This window comes from Helicoverpa armigera, chromosome 4 (genome assembly GCF_030705265.1).
Source record: "Helicoverpa armigera isolate CAAS_96S chromosome 4, ASM3070526v1, whole genome shotgun sequence".
NCBI classification, from domain to species: domain Eukaryota; kingdom Metazoa; phylum Arthropoda; class Insecta; order Lepidoptera; family Noctuidae; genus Helicoverpa; species Helicoverpa armigera.
In genome coordinates this window covers 11553710-11572200 of record NC_087123.1, presented here as the reverse complement: position 1 = coordinate 11572200, position 18491 = coordinate 11553710, and the positions used below count along the sequence as shown (strand labels likewise).

The 18491-nt window shown below is 36.0% G+C and overlaps 2 protein-coding genes across 2 annotated transcripts; one reads left to right on the top strand and one right to left on the bottom strand.

Annotated features, from left to right (window-relative positions):
* Positions 1–1224: 1224 nt before the first annotated feature.
* Positions 1225–14331, bottom strand: LOC110374554 (spermine synthase). The gene is made up of 7 exons (XM_021332307.3): positions 13923–14331; positions 12127–12235; positions 10545–10667; positions 10383–10469; positions 9438–9595; positions 2375–2566; positions 1225–1712 (listed from the first exon to the last, which is right to left on the bottom strand). The coding sequence occupies exons 1-7, from the start codon at positions 14202–14204 to the stop codon at positions 1545–1547; spliced, it is 1119 nt and encodes a 372-aa protein (XP_021187982.1). The 5' UTR covers positions 14205–14331; the 3' UTR covers positions 1225–1544.
* A 404-nt stretch (positions 14332–14735) lies between these two features.
* Positions 14736–17809, top strand: LOC110374547 (eukaryotic translation initiation factor 4E). The gene is made up of 5 exons (XM_021332301.3): positions 14736–14895; positions 15197–15375; positions 15971–16148; positions 16620–16707; positions 16977–17809. The coding sequence occupies exons 1-5, from the start codon at positions 14866–14868 to the stop codon at positions 17132–17134; spliced, it is 633 nt and encodes a 210-aa protein (XP_021187976.1). The 5' UTR covers positions 14736–14865; the 3' UTR covers positions 17135–17809.
* Positions 17810–18491: the final 682 nt, after the last annotated feature.

Sequence of the window (18491 nt, the reverse complement as noted above, 5' to 3'; positions counted from 1 at the left end):
CCACTACAGAGGCCTGTCTTCCCATACAAAATAGGAATGTGCGTCACGCTTTATCAAGGCGGATTGGCGATTTCAAACTGTAAGCCCACATTTCTTCAAAAATGTTTCCTTCATTGTGAGTCATTGATGTCTAAGATACATGTTGAAAGAAAGTACATATTACTTTAGAAAAGTTACATTATTATTATACTACAACCGCACCTTTCTCTTTGGCAATCTTTCCCCTCTTTTAGTACTTGAGAGTCACGTACATTAACCATAGATAGGCCACTACAATATCCAATGTATATGGTCGGCTAATGATGCATATTGTCTTTTATGTCATTGTGCAGTTTATGTGCTTTTATATTGAACAAATAGGATTTTTTACATAGTATTTTGCGTCAATTTAAGTACAAAATAGTATTAATACCCCAGGTTTAGTTAGTACCTTTATACCTTATGGTATTATTTTGTAATGTAGGTAATCAGTCAACCTATGACGTTAGAGGATAATTGCCCGTAGGTTCTTGACTACTCTTCGAGATGCCTACTATGTACTAAAGACTAGAAAAAGGCATAAACTGCACAATAAAATAAATAAAAAACATGAATATGCAGCTTTCAGTTAACTTTGACAATAAAATTACAATTTCTGTTGCTAGTTCAAGTCAGCTTTTCAACATACAAAACGTGCATGTAACAGATCTTATTTCAAACGCGAATCTTAAATGATATTTCGATGTTTTTACTTAATTTCGTGTCATTTCCACGTATGCTAATTATACTGTGATCACATGATATATAGAAACAGGCATATAAGTAAGTATCTAAGATAAAATATAAATGTCTTTAATTTTTTTGTAAATTATCTTTATAAAGTTATCAATATAATATTGTGTTATATTTTTGATGTGTTAGTAAACCCATAGTCCCATCAACATTGAGAAAAGCTTCTACTGAAGTATCTTGCACCTGTAATCAAACTGGCTATTCCTCTATTGTGTATTCTCATGAACAACATTTAGAAGCAAAATTTTATTGAAACACAACATTGTCAAAATACTTTTATTATCCATAAAACAATTAAAGGAACAAGCATGTATCAATACAAATAACAGTAAACTTCCAACTAATACTAATAATACGGAAAAATCTGTAGTGTGACTACATTTCTTATAACCTACACGCGTATAAGCTAAAGCTGCTTTAATACCGTATGGTGCCGCAACTCCGCGCCCGACACCCGCGGAGTCGGTCAAATGTATATCACATCTAAAACTTAGGAAAACATTCGTTTTAATAATACAAAATAACTCTGTAAAGTGGTCGTCAATTTCTTTCAAAGAAATCTGCAAAGTCCTCACTAGGGTATGCGCACCAGTTAATCTAATCAGAAATGTTATTACAAAACCGACAGTCAGTACAGCAAATCTACGTTTAAAATCGTAAAAAACGTACCCTAATTCAGGCAGAGCTTTAAAATTATTATGTGTGGTTATACCTAGGAATATGGCCTTAAAATGACTTAGTAAAAAGTATGCTTGGTTGTCTTTGGTGTGGTGTTAAGCGTCCCCATTGTCGGTGGTCTCGAAGGCTATGTGGTAGAAGTACCAGTCCTCCAGGAAGGACGGCACGAAGGCTTTGCTCTTCGTGTACTTGACCGGGGGCTTCAGTTTCGCGAGCTCCTGTTCATACAGTTCCAGGGATTCCGGTGACGTGGCGCCGTTGCCCTGGAAAAATAATAGGATTATGAGTTAATTGTCACATACATCTATACTACCCCAGAGGTATATTTTGTCCGGGTACGGGGAGTAACCCCGGGACGCGGCGAAACCGAAGGAAGCAGTTACTTAGTAATTTACAATTTGGAAATTATGTTTTACTATTTGAAGGACTTGGGCGCTCACGAAATATGAGAATACTGCATATTAACAATGCGCAATTCATAGCACTCGCGGCGTAAGTGATTGAGGTCGCCGACTAGACATCAAATTGGCATATTTGAGATTGCGGTATGACGAGTTTTAATAGGGCATTGTCCCCAAAAACACGAGTTTACAAATACCAAGGACGTATTTGTAAACTCGTGTATATATAATAGCCAATTTAGGCCTAATTACTAATTACATTTTTTAAATCATTTCTGACCTAAATAATTGCCAATTAGTGCTCAAATAGTAATTATAATTTTTGTTTTTTACAATGCAGAATATGTAATGTATTTGTAATGTATGTGTTGTTTTTGTATTGATACACTACTACTACATACAATACATATTCAATACTACACCACACTACGACTAGATTACATATTCAATATTTTATCAAAAATTCTTGGTGTTACATTCAAATACTCGAATAGGTATTATCAAAATTCTTAAAAAATACATACATGAGTCATAAACTTCCCGTTAGGCTTGAGGATCTTGAAGGAGGAGTTCAGTATGGTTATCATAAACTCCCACAGCTCGCCGCACGCGGACTCGGAAATGGGGATATCAGTGAGGTCTCCGAAGATATAGTCTACCTTCTTGCCTTCAGATATAAACTTGTTTATGGTCAGCATGCAGTCTTCCACAATTACCTGGAAGATTAGAAAAAGGGGGTATTAAAAACTAAGACGATATGAAAGTCTTATCTATAGGTCGTTACGCACTGCGTCTGAGCCGAAGCGCAGTCGGGAAGTTACAGAGAAACCGGGTTGACAGACCCACTTCACGAACTCTATTTCGAATAAGATTATTGATTATTAGAAGGGCCTAAGTGGTATCTATAGACTTTTGCTGCTGAATTGGTTTTGCGTAACATGTCTTAACCAAGGATTTGTGTTGGAGACAGTCCATATTTATATGGGGTATTTTCATGGCCTCTGATCAGTTCGAAATCGCTTACAAAGAAATACAAAATAACCAATGTATGAAATGAACTATTCCTATTCAAAACATTTTAGTTGGAAATTCCATCTAATCCTAGTTTGCGATAATTATTACTGAAATTCCGTTATACATCGAATGCAGTTTCACCTAACCCAAATAGAAGCCGAGTTGACACCTCACGCTATAAATAGCCCAGAATATATTTACAGCAAAATGTAGTACCTACCTACAGTTATTTGGCTATCGCATGCAAAACTCAAATGAATCATGCCTCCGATGTTATTAGTGGGAATTTATTTCTCTTACTGGTTAAATGTAAGGAACTAGTAAGTTTTCACCTATATGATGTAAAAGTATTTCATTTTTAAGGTGTAATAAAATATAGGTACGCAATATTATATCTTTTTCGTCCGAGACTTGGTTGTGAGAAGACGTGTGTCAGTTTATTTTAATTAAAAATAAATAGAGGTCATACTTAAAACTTCTTTAGTGACTATATCATTAAAATAAGTGTAACTGACGAGCGAAGTTCGACCTTATTAGCGCAACACAGCCACCGCTACCGCCGAGGACTTCACTTACTACGGGTCTCCGCGGTGCGCCCCCCACACCCGGGCGTTTAAAGAGACAGGTGCGATAATTCATCTCTGTCTAACACTAGGACTGCGAACAGCGCATCGTCGTCACTGACTCATCGCTGCACCGATGTTATTAAGGATCACTGGACATTACTATAATATTCAAACACCTACATATGTAACGAATCGGCAATTGCGCGCTGCTTAGAGTTACACTACCACTGCTGTGTTTTATAGCCGTAATTTCATTTACTAAGATTGCTAACTCGGACATCTATTTACTGCTATAACAACATGAGCATTACCAGAACGCCACCAAAACTATTTGTATCGGACCCAGACCTCTCTACTCGTGGAAATGACTCTTCAAATTCTCCGCTCAACGTCACAATGAGAAACTATAAACGCGCGCGGTTAATTGATGATGTCGGAGGTGTTTCTGCGGAGTCGCCGCTAGAGGACACCACGGGTGACATAAGGGAACTTATTAAGTCATTGATCGCACAACAAAATATAAAATTTGAAGCTATGGAGGCTAGTATACGCGAAATCAAAGAGCAGTACCTCTCCATTACTTCTATGGAAAATAATATATTAGACATAAAAGTACAAAACAGTGATATTCAAACTGTTAATAAAGAGATTATTAAAAATGTGGATTTTATCTCTAGTCAAATGAAGGATATTGAGAACAAAATTTGTAAACTGGAGGGAGAACGCAACAATTACAATGCTCAAATCCATATTCTCGAGGATAAAATTGAAACAATGGAACGTAACTCCAGGAAAACCTGCATCGAAATAAGGGGTGTCCCGAAAAAATCTGGCGAGTCAAAACAAGAACTGTATCAACTAATTTCATCTGCGTCAGGTGCAATTAAGACAGTCCTGTCGGAATCACAAATTAAAGACGTCTACAGGCTACCTTCTAGAGAAAACGTTCAGACTAGCACGGTCGTTGCCGAATTTACGAACACTCTCGTCAAAGAAAACTTTCTAAAAGCCGCAAAAAAATATAATAATGAAAATAGGAACAATGAACTGAACACTATTCACTTGGGCCTGCCGGGACCTGCAGCTGCGGTCTACATCTCGGAGAATCTCACCGCGAAAACTAAACGGCTTCTCTTCCTTGCTCGTGACTTGGCCAAAGTCGAATCATACCAATACTGCTGGGTCTCTAACGGCAGAGTTTTCCTTCGCAAGAAACAAGGTGCCCCGTCGATTCTCATCAAAAATGAAAACAGTTTTCTCAAATTAAAACAGTCAGACCAACCCACCGCTGGTAATACTAAGGGCGCGATATGACTATTTAATGTACTTTTTGCAAATTCTGTAAATGTTAATTTTTGCATGTACTTTTTTGCTGGTTATATTACTATATATTGTAACATTCCTTACGTACTCGACCTACACACACTTAACCCACACTCTTATCAATACTATCACACAATTCTCGTAATAAACAATCTCACTGTTAAAACCGAATTTACAAACACGCACTCACCGTTTTCACAATACACAACTTTTTACTATTGCACGTCTTTTACTATTCCACACAGCACTTATTTACACACCAATCACACTTTTCCTCCACGTTTACAACAATTTAATCCACTTCCTCACATTACTCAACTATCCTACACGCGCACATATACACTATTACTCACATTTATTTATGCTGACAGACTGTTATCCCGGCACGACAGACAAAAACAAATTCATGATACATCAATCATCATTCAAAATTTTCAATGGCTAATATAACAAATAAAATTATTGATGAAATTGATACTACATCCCTTGCCTTAAGCCTAAAAATAGATTCAATAGATAAGTGTCGACAACATCTCGGTAAAGTCGAACAACAGTACTCGGTTGTAATCCAAAACATACGGAGTATTGGAAAAAACTTTGACAACTTTTTGGTATTATTAAGTAGACTTAAGTTTTCACCTGATATCATTATACTAACCGAGTGCTGGCTCGATACTACGTCAGTCTGCCCGCATATCAATAACTACACTTGTTTCAACTCAAAACAGTACTTTAATCAAAATGATGGGATAGTAGTTTACACAAAATCATCTCTTCATGCCAATGTCTCTGAACCCTCTTTCAAAGATTCAAACTGCGTAACTATAAATATTGGTAATGCACTGTCTATCATTGCATTATACAGATCACCATCCTTCGCTAACATAAACAATTTTTACGAGTCTCTAGTAGACACAATGAATTCATGCAAAGGTCAAACCTGCGCTATAGTTGGTGATATAAACCTTGATATTAAGCCGGGCTTCTGTGACAATCGCTCCACCAACTATTTAGATTTAATCAGCCATCACGGATACTACCCAGGCCACACTTTCCCAACTCGTGGTAATAACTGCCTTGACCACGTCCTGCTTAAAACCAAAAATCCCGCCACAGTAATTGTTTGTGAAACAGGTATAACTGATCACGAAACAGTCTTATTCAGCGTGCACAGAGAGTTACCTAGGACTCCTATTGATAAAATTAAAACTAAAATAAACTACCAAAACTTGACACAAGACATAGAAAATGAATCTTGGGACTGGCTTTATGGGTCAACCAATGTCGTGGCTGCATTTGAGGGTTTTGTTGAGACGTTAACGAGCAAAATTAATAACCATACTACTAAGAGTACTTGCCGCAATTCTGATATTATAATCAAGCCATGGATTAGTAAAAACCTCTTAAAATGTATCAGGCGTAGAGATTTAATGCACATCAAAGCTAAGAAAAAGGAAAATCTTAATAACCCAGTCATACAATTAGAGTACAAAAATTACCGAAATTATTGTAACAATATCTTAACTAATCTTAAATTAGACTACGAACGGAAACAGTTACAAAATACCGAGGGTGACTGTAAAAAAATGTGGTCAGAAATTAAGAAAATATGCAACATCAAAGACAAAAAATCTAGTAACATGGAGCTTCTGGCAAATAACGATAACTCCGTTAGTACTCTAAATAAAGTCAATGGATATTTCACAACGGTCGGCGAAGAACTTGCATCAAAAACCCTCAAGGAGCTAAAGTTAACCGAAACTGAACTAGCTAACAACATAGGACTTTATTCTCCTGCTAACAACAACCCTAACGCCTTTTTCTTGTCCCCGACAGATGAACATGAAATTGCCAAAATCATCACTACTCTCAAATCGGCATCAGCCTCTGGGCCAGATGGTATTAATAATAAAGTGCTTAAATATTGCATTCACATCCTGGCTAAACCCATCTCCTTTCTCTGCAACTTAAGCATATCTCAAAGTACAGTTCCTGACTGCTTGAAAATAGCAAATGTCTGTCCAATCTATAAAAGTGGTGATCCTAAAACTCCTGCCAACTATCGACCTATCTCTCTGTTAACTACTCTTTCAAAAATTCTCGAAAAAGTAGTTAACAAAAGATTATTAAACTACTTAGAGAAAGACAAATTACTTTCTGATCAACAATTTGGTTTCCGAGCCGGCAGGTCCACGGAAGATGCAGTCACAAATCTAGTCGATTTCATTACTCATAATCTTGATCAAGGTATGGCGTGCACTGGCATCTTCCTGGACCTTGCGAAGGCGTTTGATACGGTCTCGAGAAAAATACTGATCCAAAAAATGCATCTACTCGGCATTCGTGGCAGTGCTTTAGAATGGTTCAGCTCCTACCTATCTGCCAGAACACAGAGAGTTGTCATGGGTGACTACTACAGTGACCCATCCACTGTGCATTTCGGTGTGCCGCAAGGTAGCGTGCTGGGCCCTACAATGTTCATTTTGTACATAAACGGTCTTTGCTCGATGAATATCCTTCAAGCCAAACTATTCACGTACGCAGATGACACTGCCATAATTTTTTACGGTAAATCTTGGGATGATGTCCAATCGGCAGTTGAAAACGGTTTAACAGTTACAGCAAATTGGCTACAAAATAACTTACTGACACTTAATATCGACAAAACTAAAGCAGTAAATTTTTTTACTTCCAAGCGCACAGCACCTCGTAAAACTATTACTTTCGTCTCCATTCCTGCCAAAATTCCAATAGTTGCTCCTGCCCTCAAATAGAAAACACCAACTCCATAAAATACTTAGGTATTTATCTAGACTGCAAAATTGCATGGACAACCCACATAAATACACTGAGTAATAGAGTTCGAATGCTGCTTCATATATTCAAGCGCTTGGGTAAGGTGGCCGACGAAGCTGTAGTAAAAATGGTTTACTTCTCACTTTGCCAATCAATTCTCAGTTACTGTATCGTCTCATGGGGATCTGCAGCTAAATCTCATATGATGAAAATTGAACGTGCACAGCGTGCTCTGCTTAAAGTTGCATACAGGAGACCGTTTAGATATCGCACTAATTTACTTTACGCAGAAGCTAAGGTGCTGAGAGTCAGGCAGCTATACATTCTCTCAACTACGTTGCGATTTCACAAAACGTCACTAAGCAGCTGCAGATCTCAGCAACGCTCCAGTCGTCTGGTGAACTGGGATAAACCCCATATTAATAAAACTTTTGGAAGAAGATCGTTTGCTTTCATGGGCCCTCATCTGTACACTAAAGTAAATAAAACCCTCAAAATTCTAAAGCTCACAAAAAAAAAATGCTCTAAAGTAATCTCCCTTTGGCTACTCAGTCTGGATTATGATCAAACAGAGGATGTCTTAAAGATATTGTCATAAGAAAAGCAAAATAAAACAGTAACAATAAACACATAAGTAAACGAGTAAACATCACACTAACACTTCAATCACTCTTACCCTTCTCACATGCACTCACACACTTACACCTACAACATTACATTACACTCGCCACACCTACCACACCACACTTCCCACACTTCATTCACTACATCACACACATTACTACACTACCGAAACTACTAAATTTAATTTTGTTATTTAATTTGTAAACCGTAATTAACCTAAACTATTGTCTTTGTTACTGCACTCACCTTATGGTCACGGATTGAAAGACACTGGACCCCACAACACAGGGAATCCTAGTGTGGGGTTCAGGGTTCATTCATATTTGTAAAAAACTATTTGAGACAATAAATTATTTTTATTTTTTTTTTTTATTTTATTATTAATAAAAGTTTATGATTTACCTATTTCTGCGTATATGCTTGTGCACTATAAGATGTCCTGCGCAGTTGGCTGATCTCCTTACATGAGAACAGCTGCCGTGGCCGACAATCGTCTAGGACGCCATTACTAATTTTATAGTTATTATGATAATTAATCGTTTAGGTTTTTGATAACATTTTAGGCCTGTTTTTTTTAAGCATAGTGTTCAAAATGACGATAACGATTTAGGAACGTGTAAGATAAGCTGTAACGAGGATTATCAAAGTTCTATTTTTTGCACGGAAACAGGATAACATAATCGGTGGACAGGAGAATAAAATAAAAAACGACTAATTTAAAAACTGTTTGGCAAATACACGACACGACACACTGTTTATGTCGCCACTCGCCAAATCCCCAAAAATCAAAGATCACTATATCTTTACGAAAATAGTTACATAGACGAACCGCAGACAACCGTTAATTAAGGTAAAAACTTGCCTAGTATCGTCTAGCTGAAATTAATGTACGAAAATTAATATTTTCGATAATACTTTGACCCCTTTTAACCTCGATAGCGTCCAAATTAAAGACAATCAGCGTTTAATTTAATATTTCGTGTACCTACTCGACCATATCGTAAGTTCAAAATCGTCTTAGCACGATTATTTTGTAGGTACCATGACCAAAGTACCGTGAAACAACCCCTTAGCATTTCAACGTGTAAGATCTATTTAACATGCTGAAAATGTTATGGACATTGCATTTCACTTAGGTATCCCAGTATGGTCTAATGGTGTTATGATTACTTATGATACCATGAATCATACCAATGGGTGTTGTTAACCCCAAATTAAATGTCCTATTCCAAATTCGGCACCCCAAACAAGCACAAAAAATTACTTCATAATTAGGCCCCTTTCTTCTCTCGAGGACATCGCCGCATATGGGCCGCAGGTACTTGTTACAAGCAGTCATCACTACTTCATCGATTTCCAACATCCACACGTATTTAGGTTTCTCCTTGAGAAGCTCGTATAGGAGCGCCCCGTCGCCGCCACCTTGAAACAATTAGTACCCTGTTATTGAAAGTAAGCGGGTCATGCAAGGGGTTAGATAGAAGGGAAATACTGAAAACCTAGAAAAAAATATCGTGCAAACCGGTTAAGACTTGAAACTGTGCCAATTGATGCATTTTACGTAATAATGAAAGGGTTTTGGCTTTATGAAGTGGTTACCGGGTGAAACCGTGGGTATAAGTTGTGCAAATAGACGATGACGTTATTTTATGCATGCGGATTTTACGAGGCAAACCTTGAGATTAGCCTAATGTCACTGTATATAGGCTTCTTACAGTTACGTAAAGTTCAGTTCAAAACTTAGAGTAATAATATTCGAAGGTTCCAAATTTAATGGGACTGCAAATGTATGTCTCTGGATTATCTGAACTCAGTACAAGAGTACTCTATTGAGCAATAGCTACCTAAGTCTAGGGAGGCCTAAATCAAAGATTCAGCTATAAGAGTAGTCTTTGTAAAACGAATGCATCAACATATATTTTAAAGTGTCAATTCGAGAACATTATTGTTGTTAGTTTCAATTCATTGGTGTCCGAGAGTCAATTGGATGCGTAACAAGACGACCGAAGGGTTAACAAGACAATCATTATTTACGCATGCATTACTAATGCAACCATCATAGAGGATTTTATGATCCGCCATCTTAGTAAAGCAGAACCGTGTTAACTTTGCTTACCAATGTCTAAATCCTCCTTAGTATGTTTCATTCGCGTGCAAAAAGCCCATTTGTTTATGGTAAAAGGCGGGAAAGCGAAAAAGAGTTCCTTACCTAAGATGACGATTTCTTTGCCCTCATAGTTTTCCTTGCCCCTCTGCATCAAAGTTTCAGTATAAATGAGATCAGCCTCTGATATATCTGAGAACAATCGAAGTAGGTTACATGTGTTATCAGTTGAACAAACGAAGTGAAGTATTAGTTGAGTAAACTTACTTTGTAAATCGTCTAGCACCAACATATTGCCGAGAGTCTTGGAATGGACGATCTGAACTCTTTGGAAAGGAGATTGCTCATCGAATATTACTGCGTCGATGTCGTACTCTAGTAGACGTTCGTCTGCGAATTCAAATTGTATTGTCAGTAAGTATTTTATAATCAGAACCTAGAAGTTTTTGGAATATTCTTTTTTGTAAGTTTGGTCAGTGTCTTAATAATATGTACGTGTAACATGTTAAGTGTGCAATTATTAACCAATTCAGTGTGGAAGGCGCCACAGAAGAGCATGACATTGGGGGTACCCTGGGTGAAAGTGTCTTTCTTTATTTGTCATGCAGATAACGAAATTATCATCAGTTTCAGGCTATTGCGGGTACTTCAAGAGTTTTTAACCTTTTAAATAAAAAAATCATGATGATTGATTGAGCTATTAAAAATATTAGGCTTACCTACATTAAAGTGAGGTTTGTAAGTTTGATAGTTAATTAATATCAGATGTAAAAACTGGGAAGAGGTGGAGTTATAAACCCGTTTTAAATTGTACCACTACTGCTTCAGCAGCTTCAACAGGGAAAAATATTCCGTTAGCAATAAAAAGAAAAATAAATGATCAATCGAGCCAAACTTATAGCAAAAGGTTTACAGCACCTGCCCAAAATGAGTACTTTTTTTTAGCGGCCATTTCTGTTAGATGTTCACTTGTAAACACTTGAAACGAATTTAATTAATTAATGTTATTAAACCGCTTAAGTTCGCTGCTGGATTACGACTAGCCAAAAAACAAGTGGTGACCATAGATATAATATACTATAGCAGACCCCCGACACTCGTTCAAGGTTAGGCGATAAGCACCCACTGTTACTCGTGTGGTTGAGTGCACAAGTTGCGAAAGGATATGCCAAGCAATCTACCACCATCACCATCTTCCTAATTTAATTTTTCCCAGCTATATTGGGGCTGGCTTCGAGTATTTATAACAAATTAAAACGTTCAAATGGTTATTTCACATATTTTTTCATTCTATTTTGCTATGCAATATGCTGAAATAATAATTGGCCATTGCAAAAGACTAAGCATTCAGGTCCTATCATAGAAACGAAAAGAAGTAACCTTAAGTCACTTCATGGCAGGTGGTGGTGCTAGAGAGGAGCCTTCAATGTGTTTGGCAATAGGCGCCTCAGAAAAGTTACGAAACATTTGTTCGCTAATAGACCCAAAGATAGGAAAAATACCCACTACACTGAATCGGTTAAGCTGTAAATGCTTGTGATGTTTTAGTAGGTACAGCAGTCGTTATTGTACAACTGCGTAAAGGATAGGGGGACAAATATTATAGTTAGAACCAATATAATTATAACTTAACTGGGTGGGTTGGATGGGTAACAAATCTGGCAGACAATTTTTTTTTTTAAATAAGGCTTAGGCGAAGACTTGCTTTCCTAGGAATGTAAAGGCTGAGAAGTAGACGATTGCTGCTATAAAATCGTCCTTCTAAGAATAGGACTACTGACAAGATATGTTTTATTTTGAATCTACTTCCGTAAATCATAATAGCGTAAAATAAAATGGTGGCACATACCTGAGGTTGGGTAATACCTGCCGAAGAGGCATCGCTTTAGCGGCGCGTAAGCTTGAGATTTTATGATACTGATGTATTTTTTCAGTTGACTTTCCAATACTCTCGCCGACTATTGAAAAAATAAATCATAAAGAAGGAAAAACAAAAAACGAAAAATGAATGCAGGTAGTCTAACATGCATAGTAGTACAAATTTTAGGCCAAAAAATGTAAGGTTGAGCGTCCTCTTGGTTACTGGAAGATTCAGTTAGTTTGCTACTGGGAGAACTCTTATAGGCTTACATGCATAGAAACATTAGTCATAAAATTGGATGGGTGTACAAAGCATAATCCTGTTATGTAGATGAAGTAAACCTATGTGCATTGTTATGATAGTATTTTAAAGTGCCAGTGAGTGATCATGAAAAAAATCAGAGTGAATTTTAGCTGTACACAATTTGGTAATGGTATGAATTTGTTATTTCTCAATTGAGACTCAAAGCGGGAAGTCAATTAGCCTTTTATATGCAAGACCTGAATAAAGGCAATGCAAGACACAAAGGAGACCGAATTGTGTCTATGAATGTGTTACCAAATGTGGGATGTTCATTCTCAGATAAAGATTGTTTCAACTTTTTTCTTAAGTAAATTTTGGTGAAAATAGATCATTATATGGGTGACTAAATTTATATGTAATGTTATAATCAAAACAAAGCTTCTGCTGATCTAAGAATGAAAACAAATTGGAAACACAAATATTATTATGAAGGAATGAATAAAATTAACATTGTAAACAGAGAAAAAATGTGAAATGTGATGGTTTGATTAAGATAAAAATATATTGAAGAATTAACTGCAATAATCCGTGCTCTCGTGTTTCTATATTTTAAACTATAAACAAATATAAAAATAAGAGTGTATTTTCACTTTCAAATATGAAGTTGTAATAAAAGAAAAAATACATAGAAATCTAAAACCAAAATAAATATTTACGTAAGGGTAATGTCATCAAACTAAGTTAAAATAGGGGTAATAATAAAATATGAAACCAGTACGGTCGCTAACCTGAACTAGTGAGATAAACATCAAATTTATAACCCCGTTTGATTGGCGGGAATAATTTTACCCTTTCGCAGTCCAATGACATTCTTACCGAACTTTCCAGTAGTTTAGAGCACTAGAAAACAAATTTATACGCTCAACCTTTGCATAAATTTACCATAATTATTCTGATTATTTATTTAACCCTTTGAAGGCTAATAAACGTAAAAATGTATAATAATCTAGGTGAGGTAATGTAAGAAAGAAAATTGCTATCAACTACTGAAGGATAGGATAACTGTTTAACTTTTTATTTTAAAAACCTTTAATGTCTTTCTAATGATATTTATGTTCATGTCATCATGTGTTTTGAATGTTAATTGTAACTTTTAATTTAAAAAAAAACTATTAATTTTCCTACTCAGATTATTAGCATTCAGAGGGAGATTTTTCTTTTCTAATATTATTTTTATACTTTAATTTATTCAGTTTATTATTGATTGAAGTAGGCATACCAATAAGAATTGTGGAATCCATGTGTGTATGATTCGAGTTGTATCACCACAAATTTCATCACTAACGAAACAAATCCATGTTTACTTATTAAAATGAATGTTTGAACAACCCTACTTTAAATTTGGATCGTAGAGCGCTCAGCGTCGTGATTGGAAGATTATAGTGGACGGAAGTCCTCTTATGTAAAATACAAACGCGTTGTAGCATATAGTGGCGTACTATCATATATTTTGTTAATGTAATGTAAGACGGCGCGCTTACCTTGAGGTTAATTAATGGTTCCTCATTCTCCTCTTTGTAATATTCAATGTTTACAGTGACAAGGCCACGGTCAAACAGTCTCACGGACACCGTTGTTCCCTTCTTGCCAGTCAAAAGCTTCAGTGATCCGCCTTCTAGTTTTATCTCGGCGGCTAAAATAAGATTCGGTATGTATTCTTTCAGCACCGTTTCCAGTTGCCCGAATACTGTTTTCTGGCCGCTTTCGTCTCCCAGCCGGGCGGGGTCGAGCGAGAAGTCTAGTAGTAACGTTTGGACCGACATTTTCAACTATTCAAAGTTAATTGCACTGTTTATTGGATATCTAGATGGACGGGACCGGTAAATCCAAGAGTAGGAAAGGAACGAAGCCGCTCTCTTGAAATTGAAGGAAATGGCAAATTGAATTGAAGGATCTATTTTGATAGCAGGTCTATGTTGCCAAATAAAATATTTGTATCGATTAAAAAGATATCGAATCTCCATTTTTTATGGAATTTCTCTAAAGAATGGTATTTTGGTGACCAAGTTTACAATACTTTTGACAAAAATATATCAAGCAATGCACTACCTATCTAATTACTAACTTAAATAATAAAAAGGTTTCAGTGTTCGAATCATCAATGGATATTTTCTTCTGGCATCCCCGAGTTGACATTTGATTTTTTATGTTACTATCTAAAAAAAATGGGTAGGTAAAGAAGGTTATTATTTTTTTGAAGAAAATTCTGAAAATATCGGTAAGAAACATGTAAAAAGTTCTTATTTATCTTTTAAAAAACAGCATGACGGTGTATCAAAATGTAACTGGCAGCTGATAAAAGTAGCACTGTCAAAATTTACAAAAGGAAACAAAAAATCTGTCAATTAGGCTTGCAACATTTTATCCGTCTGTCTTTCTTTTTTGTAAAAAAAATTGCATCGTGAGATTCTTGTGAGTTGTGACATGGCTGGAAATAATACTGAAGAAGTAGAGGTGGGTAGTTATAATTATTTGTGATGTAAATTGCATCGTCTACTTGTATTAGGCACTAATTATATCGTACTTCCTTTACTTTTTACGGAATATGCTGATGTGGCTGCACTAACTTTCACTGTTGCATTTGTTTCGCGTTTGTAGTGTTTTTCGCTACTTTACCAGTTTATATAACCAAGTATTGGTTATAATAGCTTTCTAACACTCGAAAATAATAATATTTCATAACTATCAGGTTTCCTGATAAGTGATTTTTTAGGTTAGGATTCAAGTATAAAATATAATGACTTGTGTGTTCAAGGGGTCTGCGACGACAGAGACCAAAGGCACTACTAATGCTGAGGTCCCGCCGGAGTTCCTGATCAAGCACCCTCTGCAGAACACCTGGAGTCTTTGGTTTTACGACAATGATAGGAACAAGACTTGGGAGGAGAACCTAATTGAATTAACTACATTCGATACGGTTGAAGATTTCTGGAGGTAAGTTGCTATGAAACAGGTACTATTATCTGCATAGAAAAGCTTTTGCAGTACATTATGTATGTTTATTTTGTTTGTATTGATAACATTTTATTTGCTGACACTAGTTTTATTATGACACATCTCATTAATATCATGACTGTTTTGTTTGTACTGTAGCTAACTAAAACCATTTTCATAGAGTATTTACACATATTTTTTTTTTTTTTACATATTAAATGAACTTTCGAAAGCTTTTAACTAGGTAGGTTTTCAAGGACTTTTAATGTTAACAAAGAAATTATTGTTTTCTTGCTAAGCATATTGTTATCTTTATCAACTAAATGTCTAAAATATTAAATTCTGTAACTACCTACATAAGTTAAAAATATTTTTTTATTTTTCAAAAAAGGTGTTGCATTCAATTGCACTGCCGTTGGAAGACATACACATACAACAGACATCTTGTAATCCTTATATGAGACTGATGGCTTACAGAAAGCTTTTTCCACTCCCTGCAATTTTGAGTAGCAAGTTCAATGTCTTTCCTGTCAAACCAGCTGCTTCCCAATTAGATTTATTCTTTACACTAATATCTGTCCTATCTTATTTCCAGATTGTACCACCACATCAAGCTACCGTCGGAGCTGCGCCAAGGCCACGACTATGCCGTGTTCAAGCAAGGCATCCGTCCCATGTGGGAAGATGATGCCAACAAGATGGGCGGCCGCTGGCTCATCAGTCTTGAAAAGAAGCAGCGTAACTCCGATCTGGATCGCTTTTGGTTAGATGTGGTATGTATTGTGGTCTGAATGTTTCAAGGCCTTTAACTCGCTATCATGGAAAGACCTTCTTGGCATATGTCTCCATTCAAGAGCTTCAGCTTGATACCTTGAAATGACCTACTTTGAATATGTCTCATTTAGTTGTTTAATTAAAATTATATCTAATGTACTTTTGACACATAATTTTGACAAAAACCTTCCTTGCATAGGAATATTCTTATTGATGCCTCAAGTAGAACAGATATCATAATTTATCAATTAGCTGATGAATATATTCATGTCACACTTTAATTACAGTGACATACCAATTACAGTGACAGTCAACCATATCACGATTTTATGCATTTTAATACAAAGCTTCTGCCTTGCCTAAGGTAGATTGTGTCTTGTCTAAACTTTATATATCCTATAATCTGCATTGTAACTTTCCATCTACACATATGTAGCAAGAAATTAATTGTACCATATGTTTGTCAACAGGTTCTCCTCCTAATCGGCGAAAATTTCGATCATTCTGAAGAAATTTGTGGTGCTGTTGTTAACGTTAGAGCGAAAATCGACAAAATTGGTAAGTGTTGTTCTCTTTAAGCTTAACTATCTGATCATTGACTAGTTAGAATAATAAAATGGAACAATTTTGTGATTGTTTTTATTCATATTCAGTGTCTACAATCGATTCGGAATCAATAACAAATTCTTCTTATATTATTAGTTGTTTCTCTAACTTCATAGTTACAGTTCCCGTCAAATAATTTAGAGGTCCCGAACTTTCCCATAGACAGTATGGCGCGTTAAAGTTAAAAATCTGTATTTTAAAACCTGTCATTGTAATTACAGGCGTTTGGACAGCCGACACTTCGAAGCAGCACGCCAACATCGAAATAGGCAGAAAAATTAAAGAGCAACTGGGCATCCACGGGAAAATTGGCTTCCAAGTCCATCGGGACACCATGGTTAAACATAGTTCGGCAACTAAGAATCTTTACACTGTTTAGTTGCTACTTAACGTTCGTGCATTTGATGTGACAGCGGTATGGGGTGGCTAGTTAAAATGTCTACAGAATGTTGTTTATGATAGACGAGTGTACTCGACTGACAAATCGATTATTCGATTGCGAAGTTTAATCGATTTGTCATCCGATATTACACTCAGTGGTCCGCCTTTTCAGTTAATTCGATTTTATGAATTCGAGAAAAGGAGTAGTGGTTAAAACAATATTATGATTAAGAAGAGATGTTTTAGCAATACAGTAAGCTGTCTCATACGTTGTTGTTGTGTTTTCTAACCATTGATTAGCTATCAGGAGAATGATATTTAGGTTGAAGTTAAGGAGTTGTCTCACATAATTTATCTTAATATAACGTGCATGTTACGTCTGTGGCTAGAAAACTTTAAATTGTAAGTCTGACTTTTGTACTAAAGTGTGCATTAGTTGTAATCTATAGATGTAATTGTGTCGATATGTGCTAGCTTGTTGGTTGCAGGATATAAATTATTAGTATTATAAAGGAAGTAACATATTTTTACATTTAGCACTTTTTATGTATGTTATTCAAAAACACTTGGCTTGATTTAACACTGTTCTGTCTGTGACGGTCATTGTAACAGCATTTCAACGATGCAAAAGTATACCATGAAACATTAAATACCAATTTGTATAAAAATTGAATTCGTGTTTCATTTTTCCTCTTCCGGTTTTGACGCCACCTTACCACTAGATCAATGTAGCATTCAAAGAATAACATCATAATACATAGTCATAAATCCATTTTACAACTGACTCCTATACTAATAGCAGACGACGGCTGCCACTGATTTTCGAAGTTGAAATGTCGACGGTTGCCGCCGGCGCGCGTCGACGGCTGCAGTTACCTCTGCCACCGTCGACCTGCTCTAAGACTTCTAAAAACGAGCGTGCACGTGTGACGGATATTTTGTCGAACGTTAATAAAATCGAATGTAGAAGCTAGACAATCTGCTAGTGTGAAAGCGCTCTAATGTATAAGCGACTGAAGTACCTTTATTATTTGAATAGAAAACGCATTTTTCGGGAAATACCCTCTTGTTCATAAATAAAGCAGAGCAGAGGTCACGTTACTGTATTGAAATCTTTACACAGTTTCCTTACAAATCTTATTATCCAAAAATACCATGAAAGATTGTTAAATTATGGTTGTACACATTTAAGAAAAATCTGTCTGACATAAACACATTTTGTACATAGATACTTAATCTAATTATATGTTTATTATGTCCTTATCCCAAAAAAAAACTACCACAAAGTATTTTTTTAATATTCTAGCAACACCGTGGGTAGCTTTAGCGGGACTTCCAATAAATCGTGATTCATA

Bases quoted from the DNA above. Each gene is read 5' to 3' on its own strand.
- LOC110374554 (XM_021332307.3), bottom strand. From the start codon at position 14,204: ATGTCGGTCCAAACGTTACTACTAGACTTCTCGCTCGACCCCGCCCGG. The intron at 10,668-12,126 runs GTATGTGCCACC...TTGAATTCGCAG, and splicing joins CAGGTATTACCCAACCTCAG to ACGAACGTCTACTAGAGTAC. The intron at 9,596-10,382 runs GTAAGGAACTCT...AATTGTTTCAAG, and splicing joins CAAAGAAATCGTCATCTTAG to GTGGCGGCGACGGGGCGCTC.
- LOC110374547 (XM_021332301.3), top strand. From the start codon at position 14,866: ATGGCTGGAAATAATACTGAAGAAGTAGAG. The intron at 14,896-15,196 runs GTGGGTAGTTAT...TGTGTGTTCAAG, and splicing joins ATAATACTGAAGAAGTAGAG to GGGTCTGCGACGACAGAGAC. The intron at 15,376-15,970 runs GTAAGTTGCTAT...TCTTATTTCCAG, and splicing joins ACGGTTGAAGATTTCTGGAG to ATTGTACCACCACATCAAGC.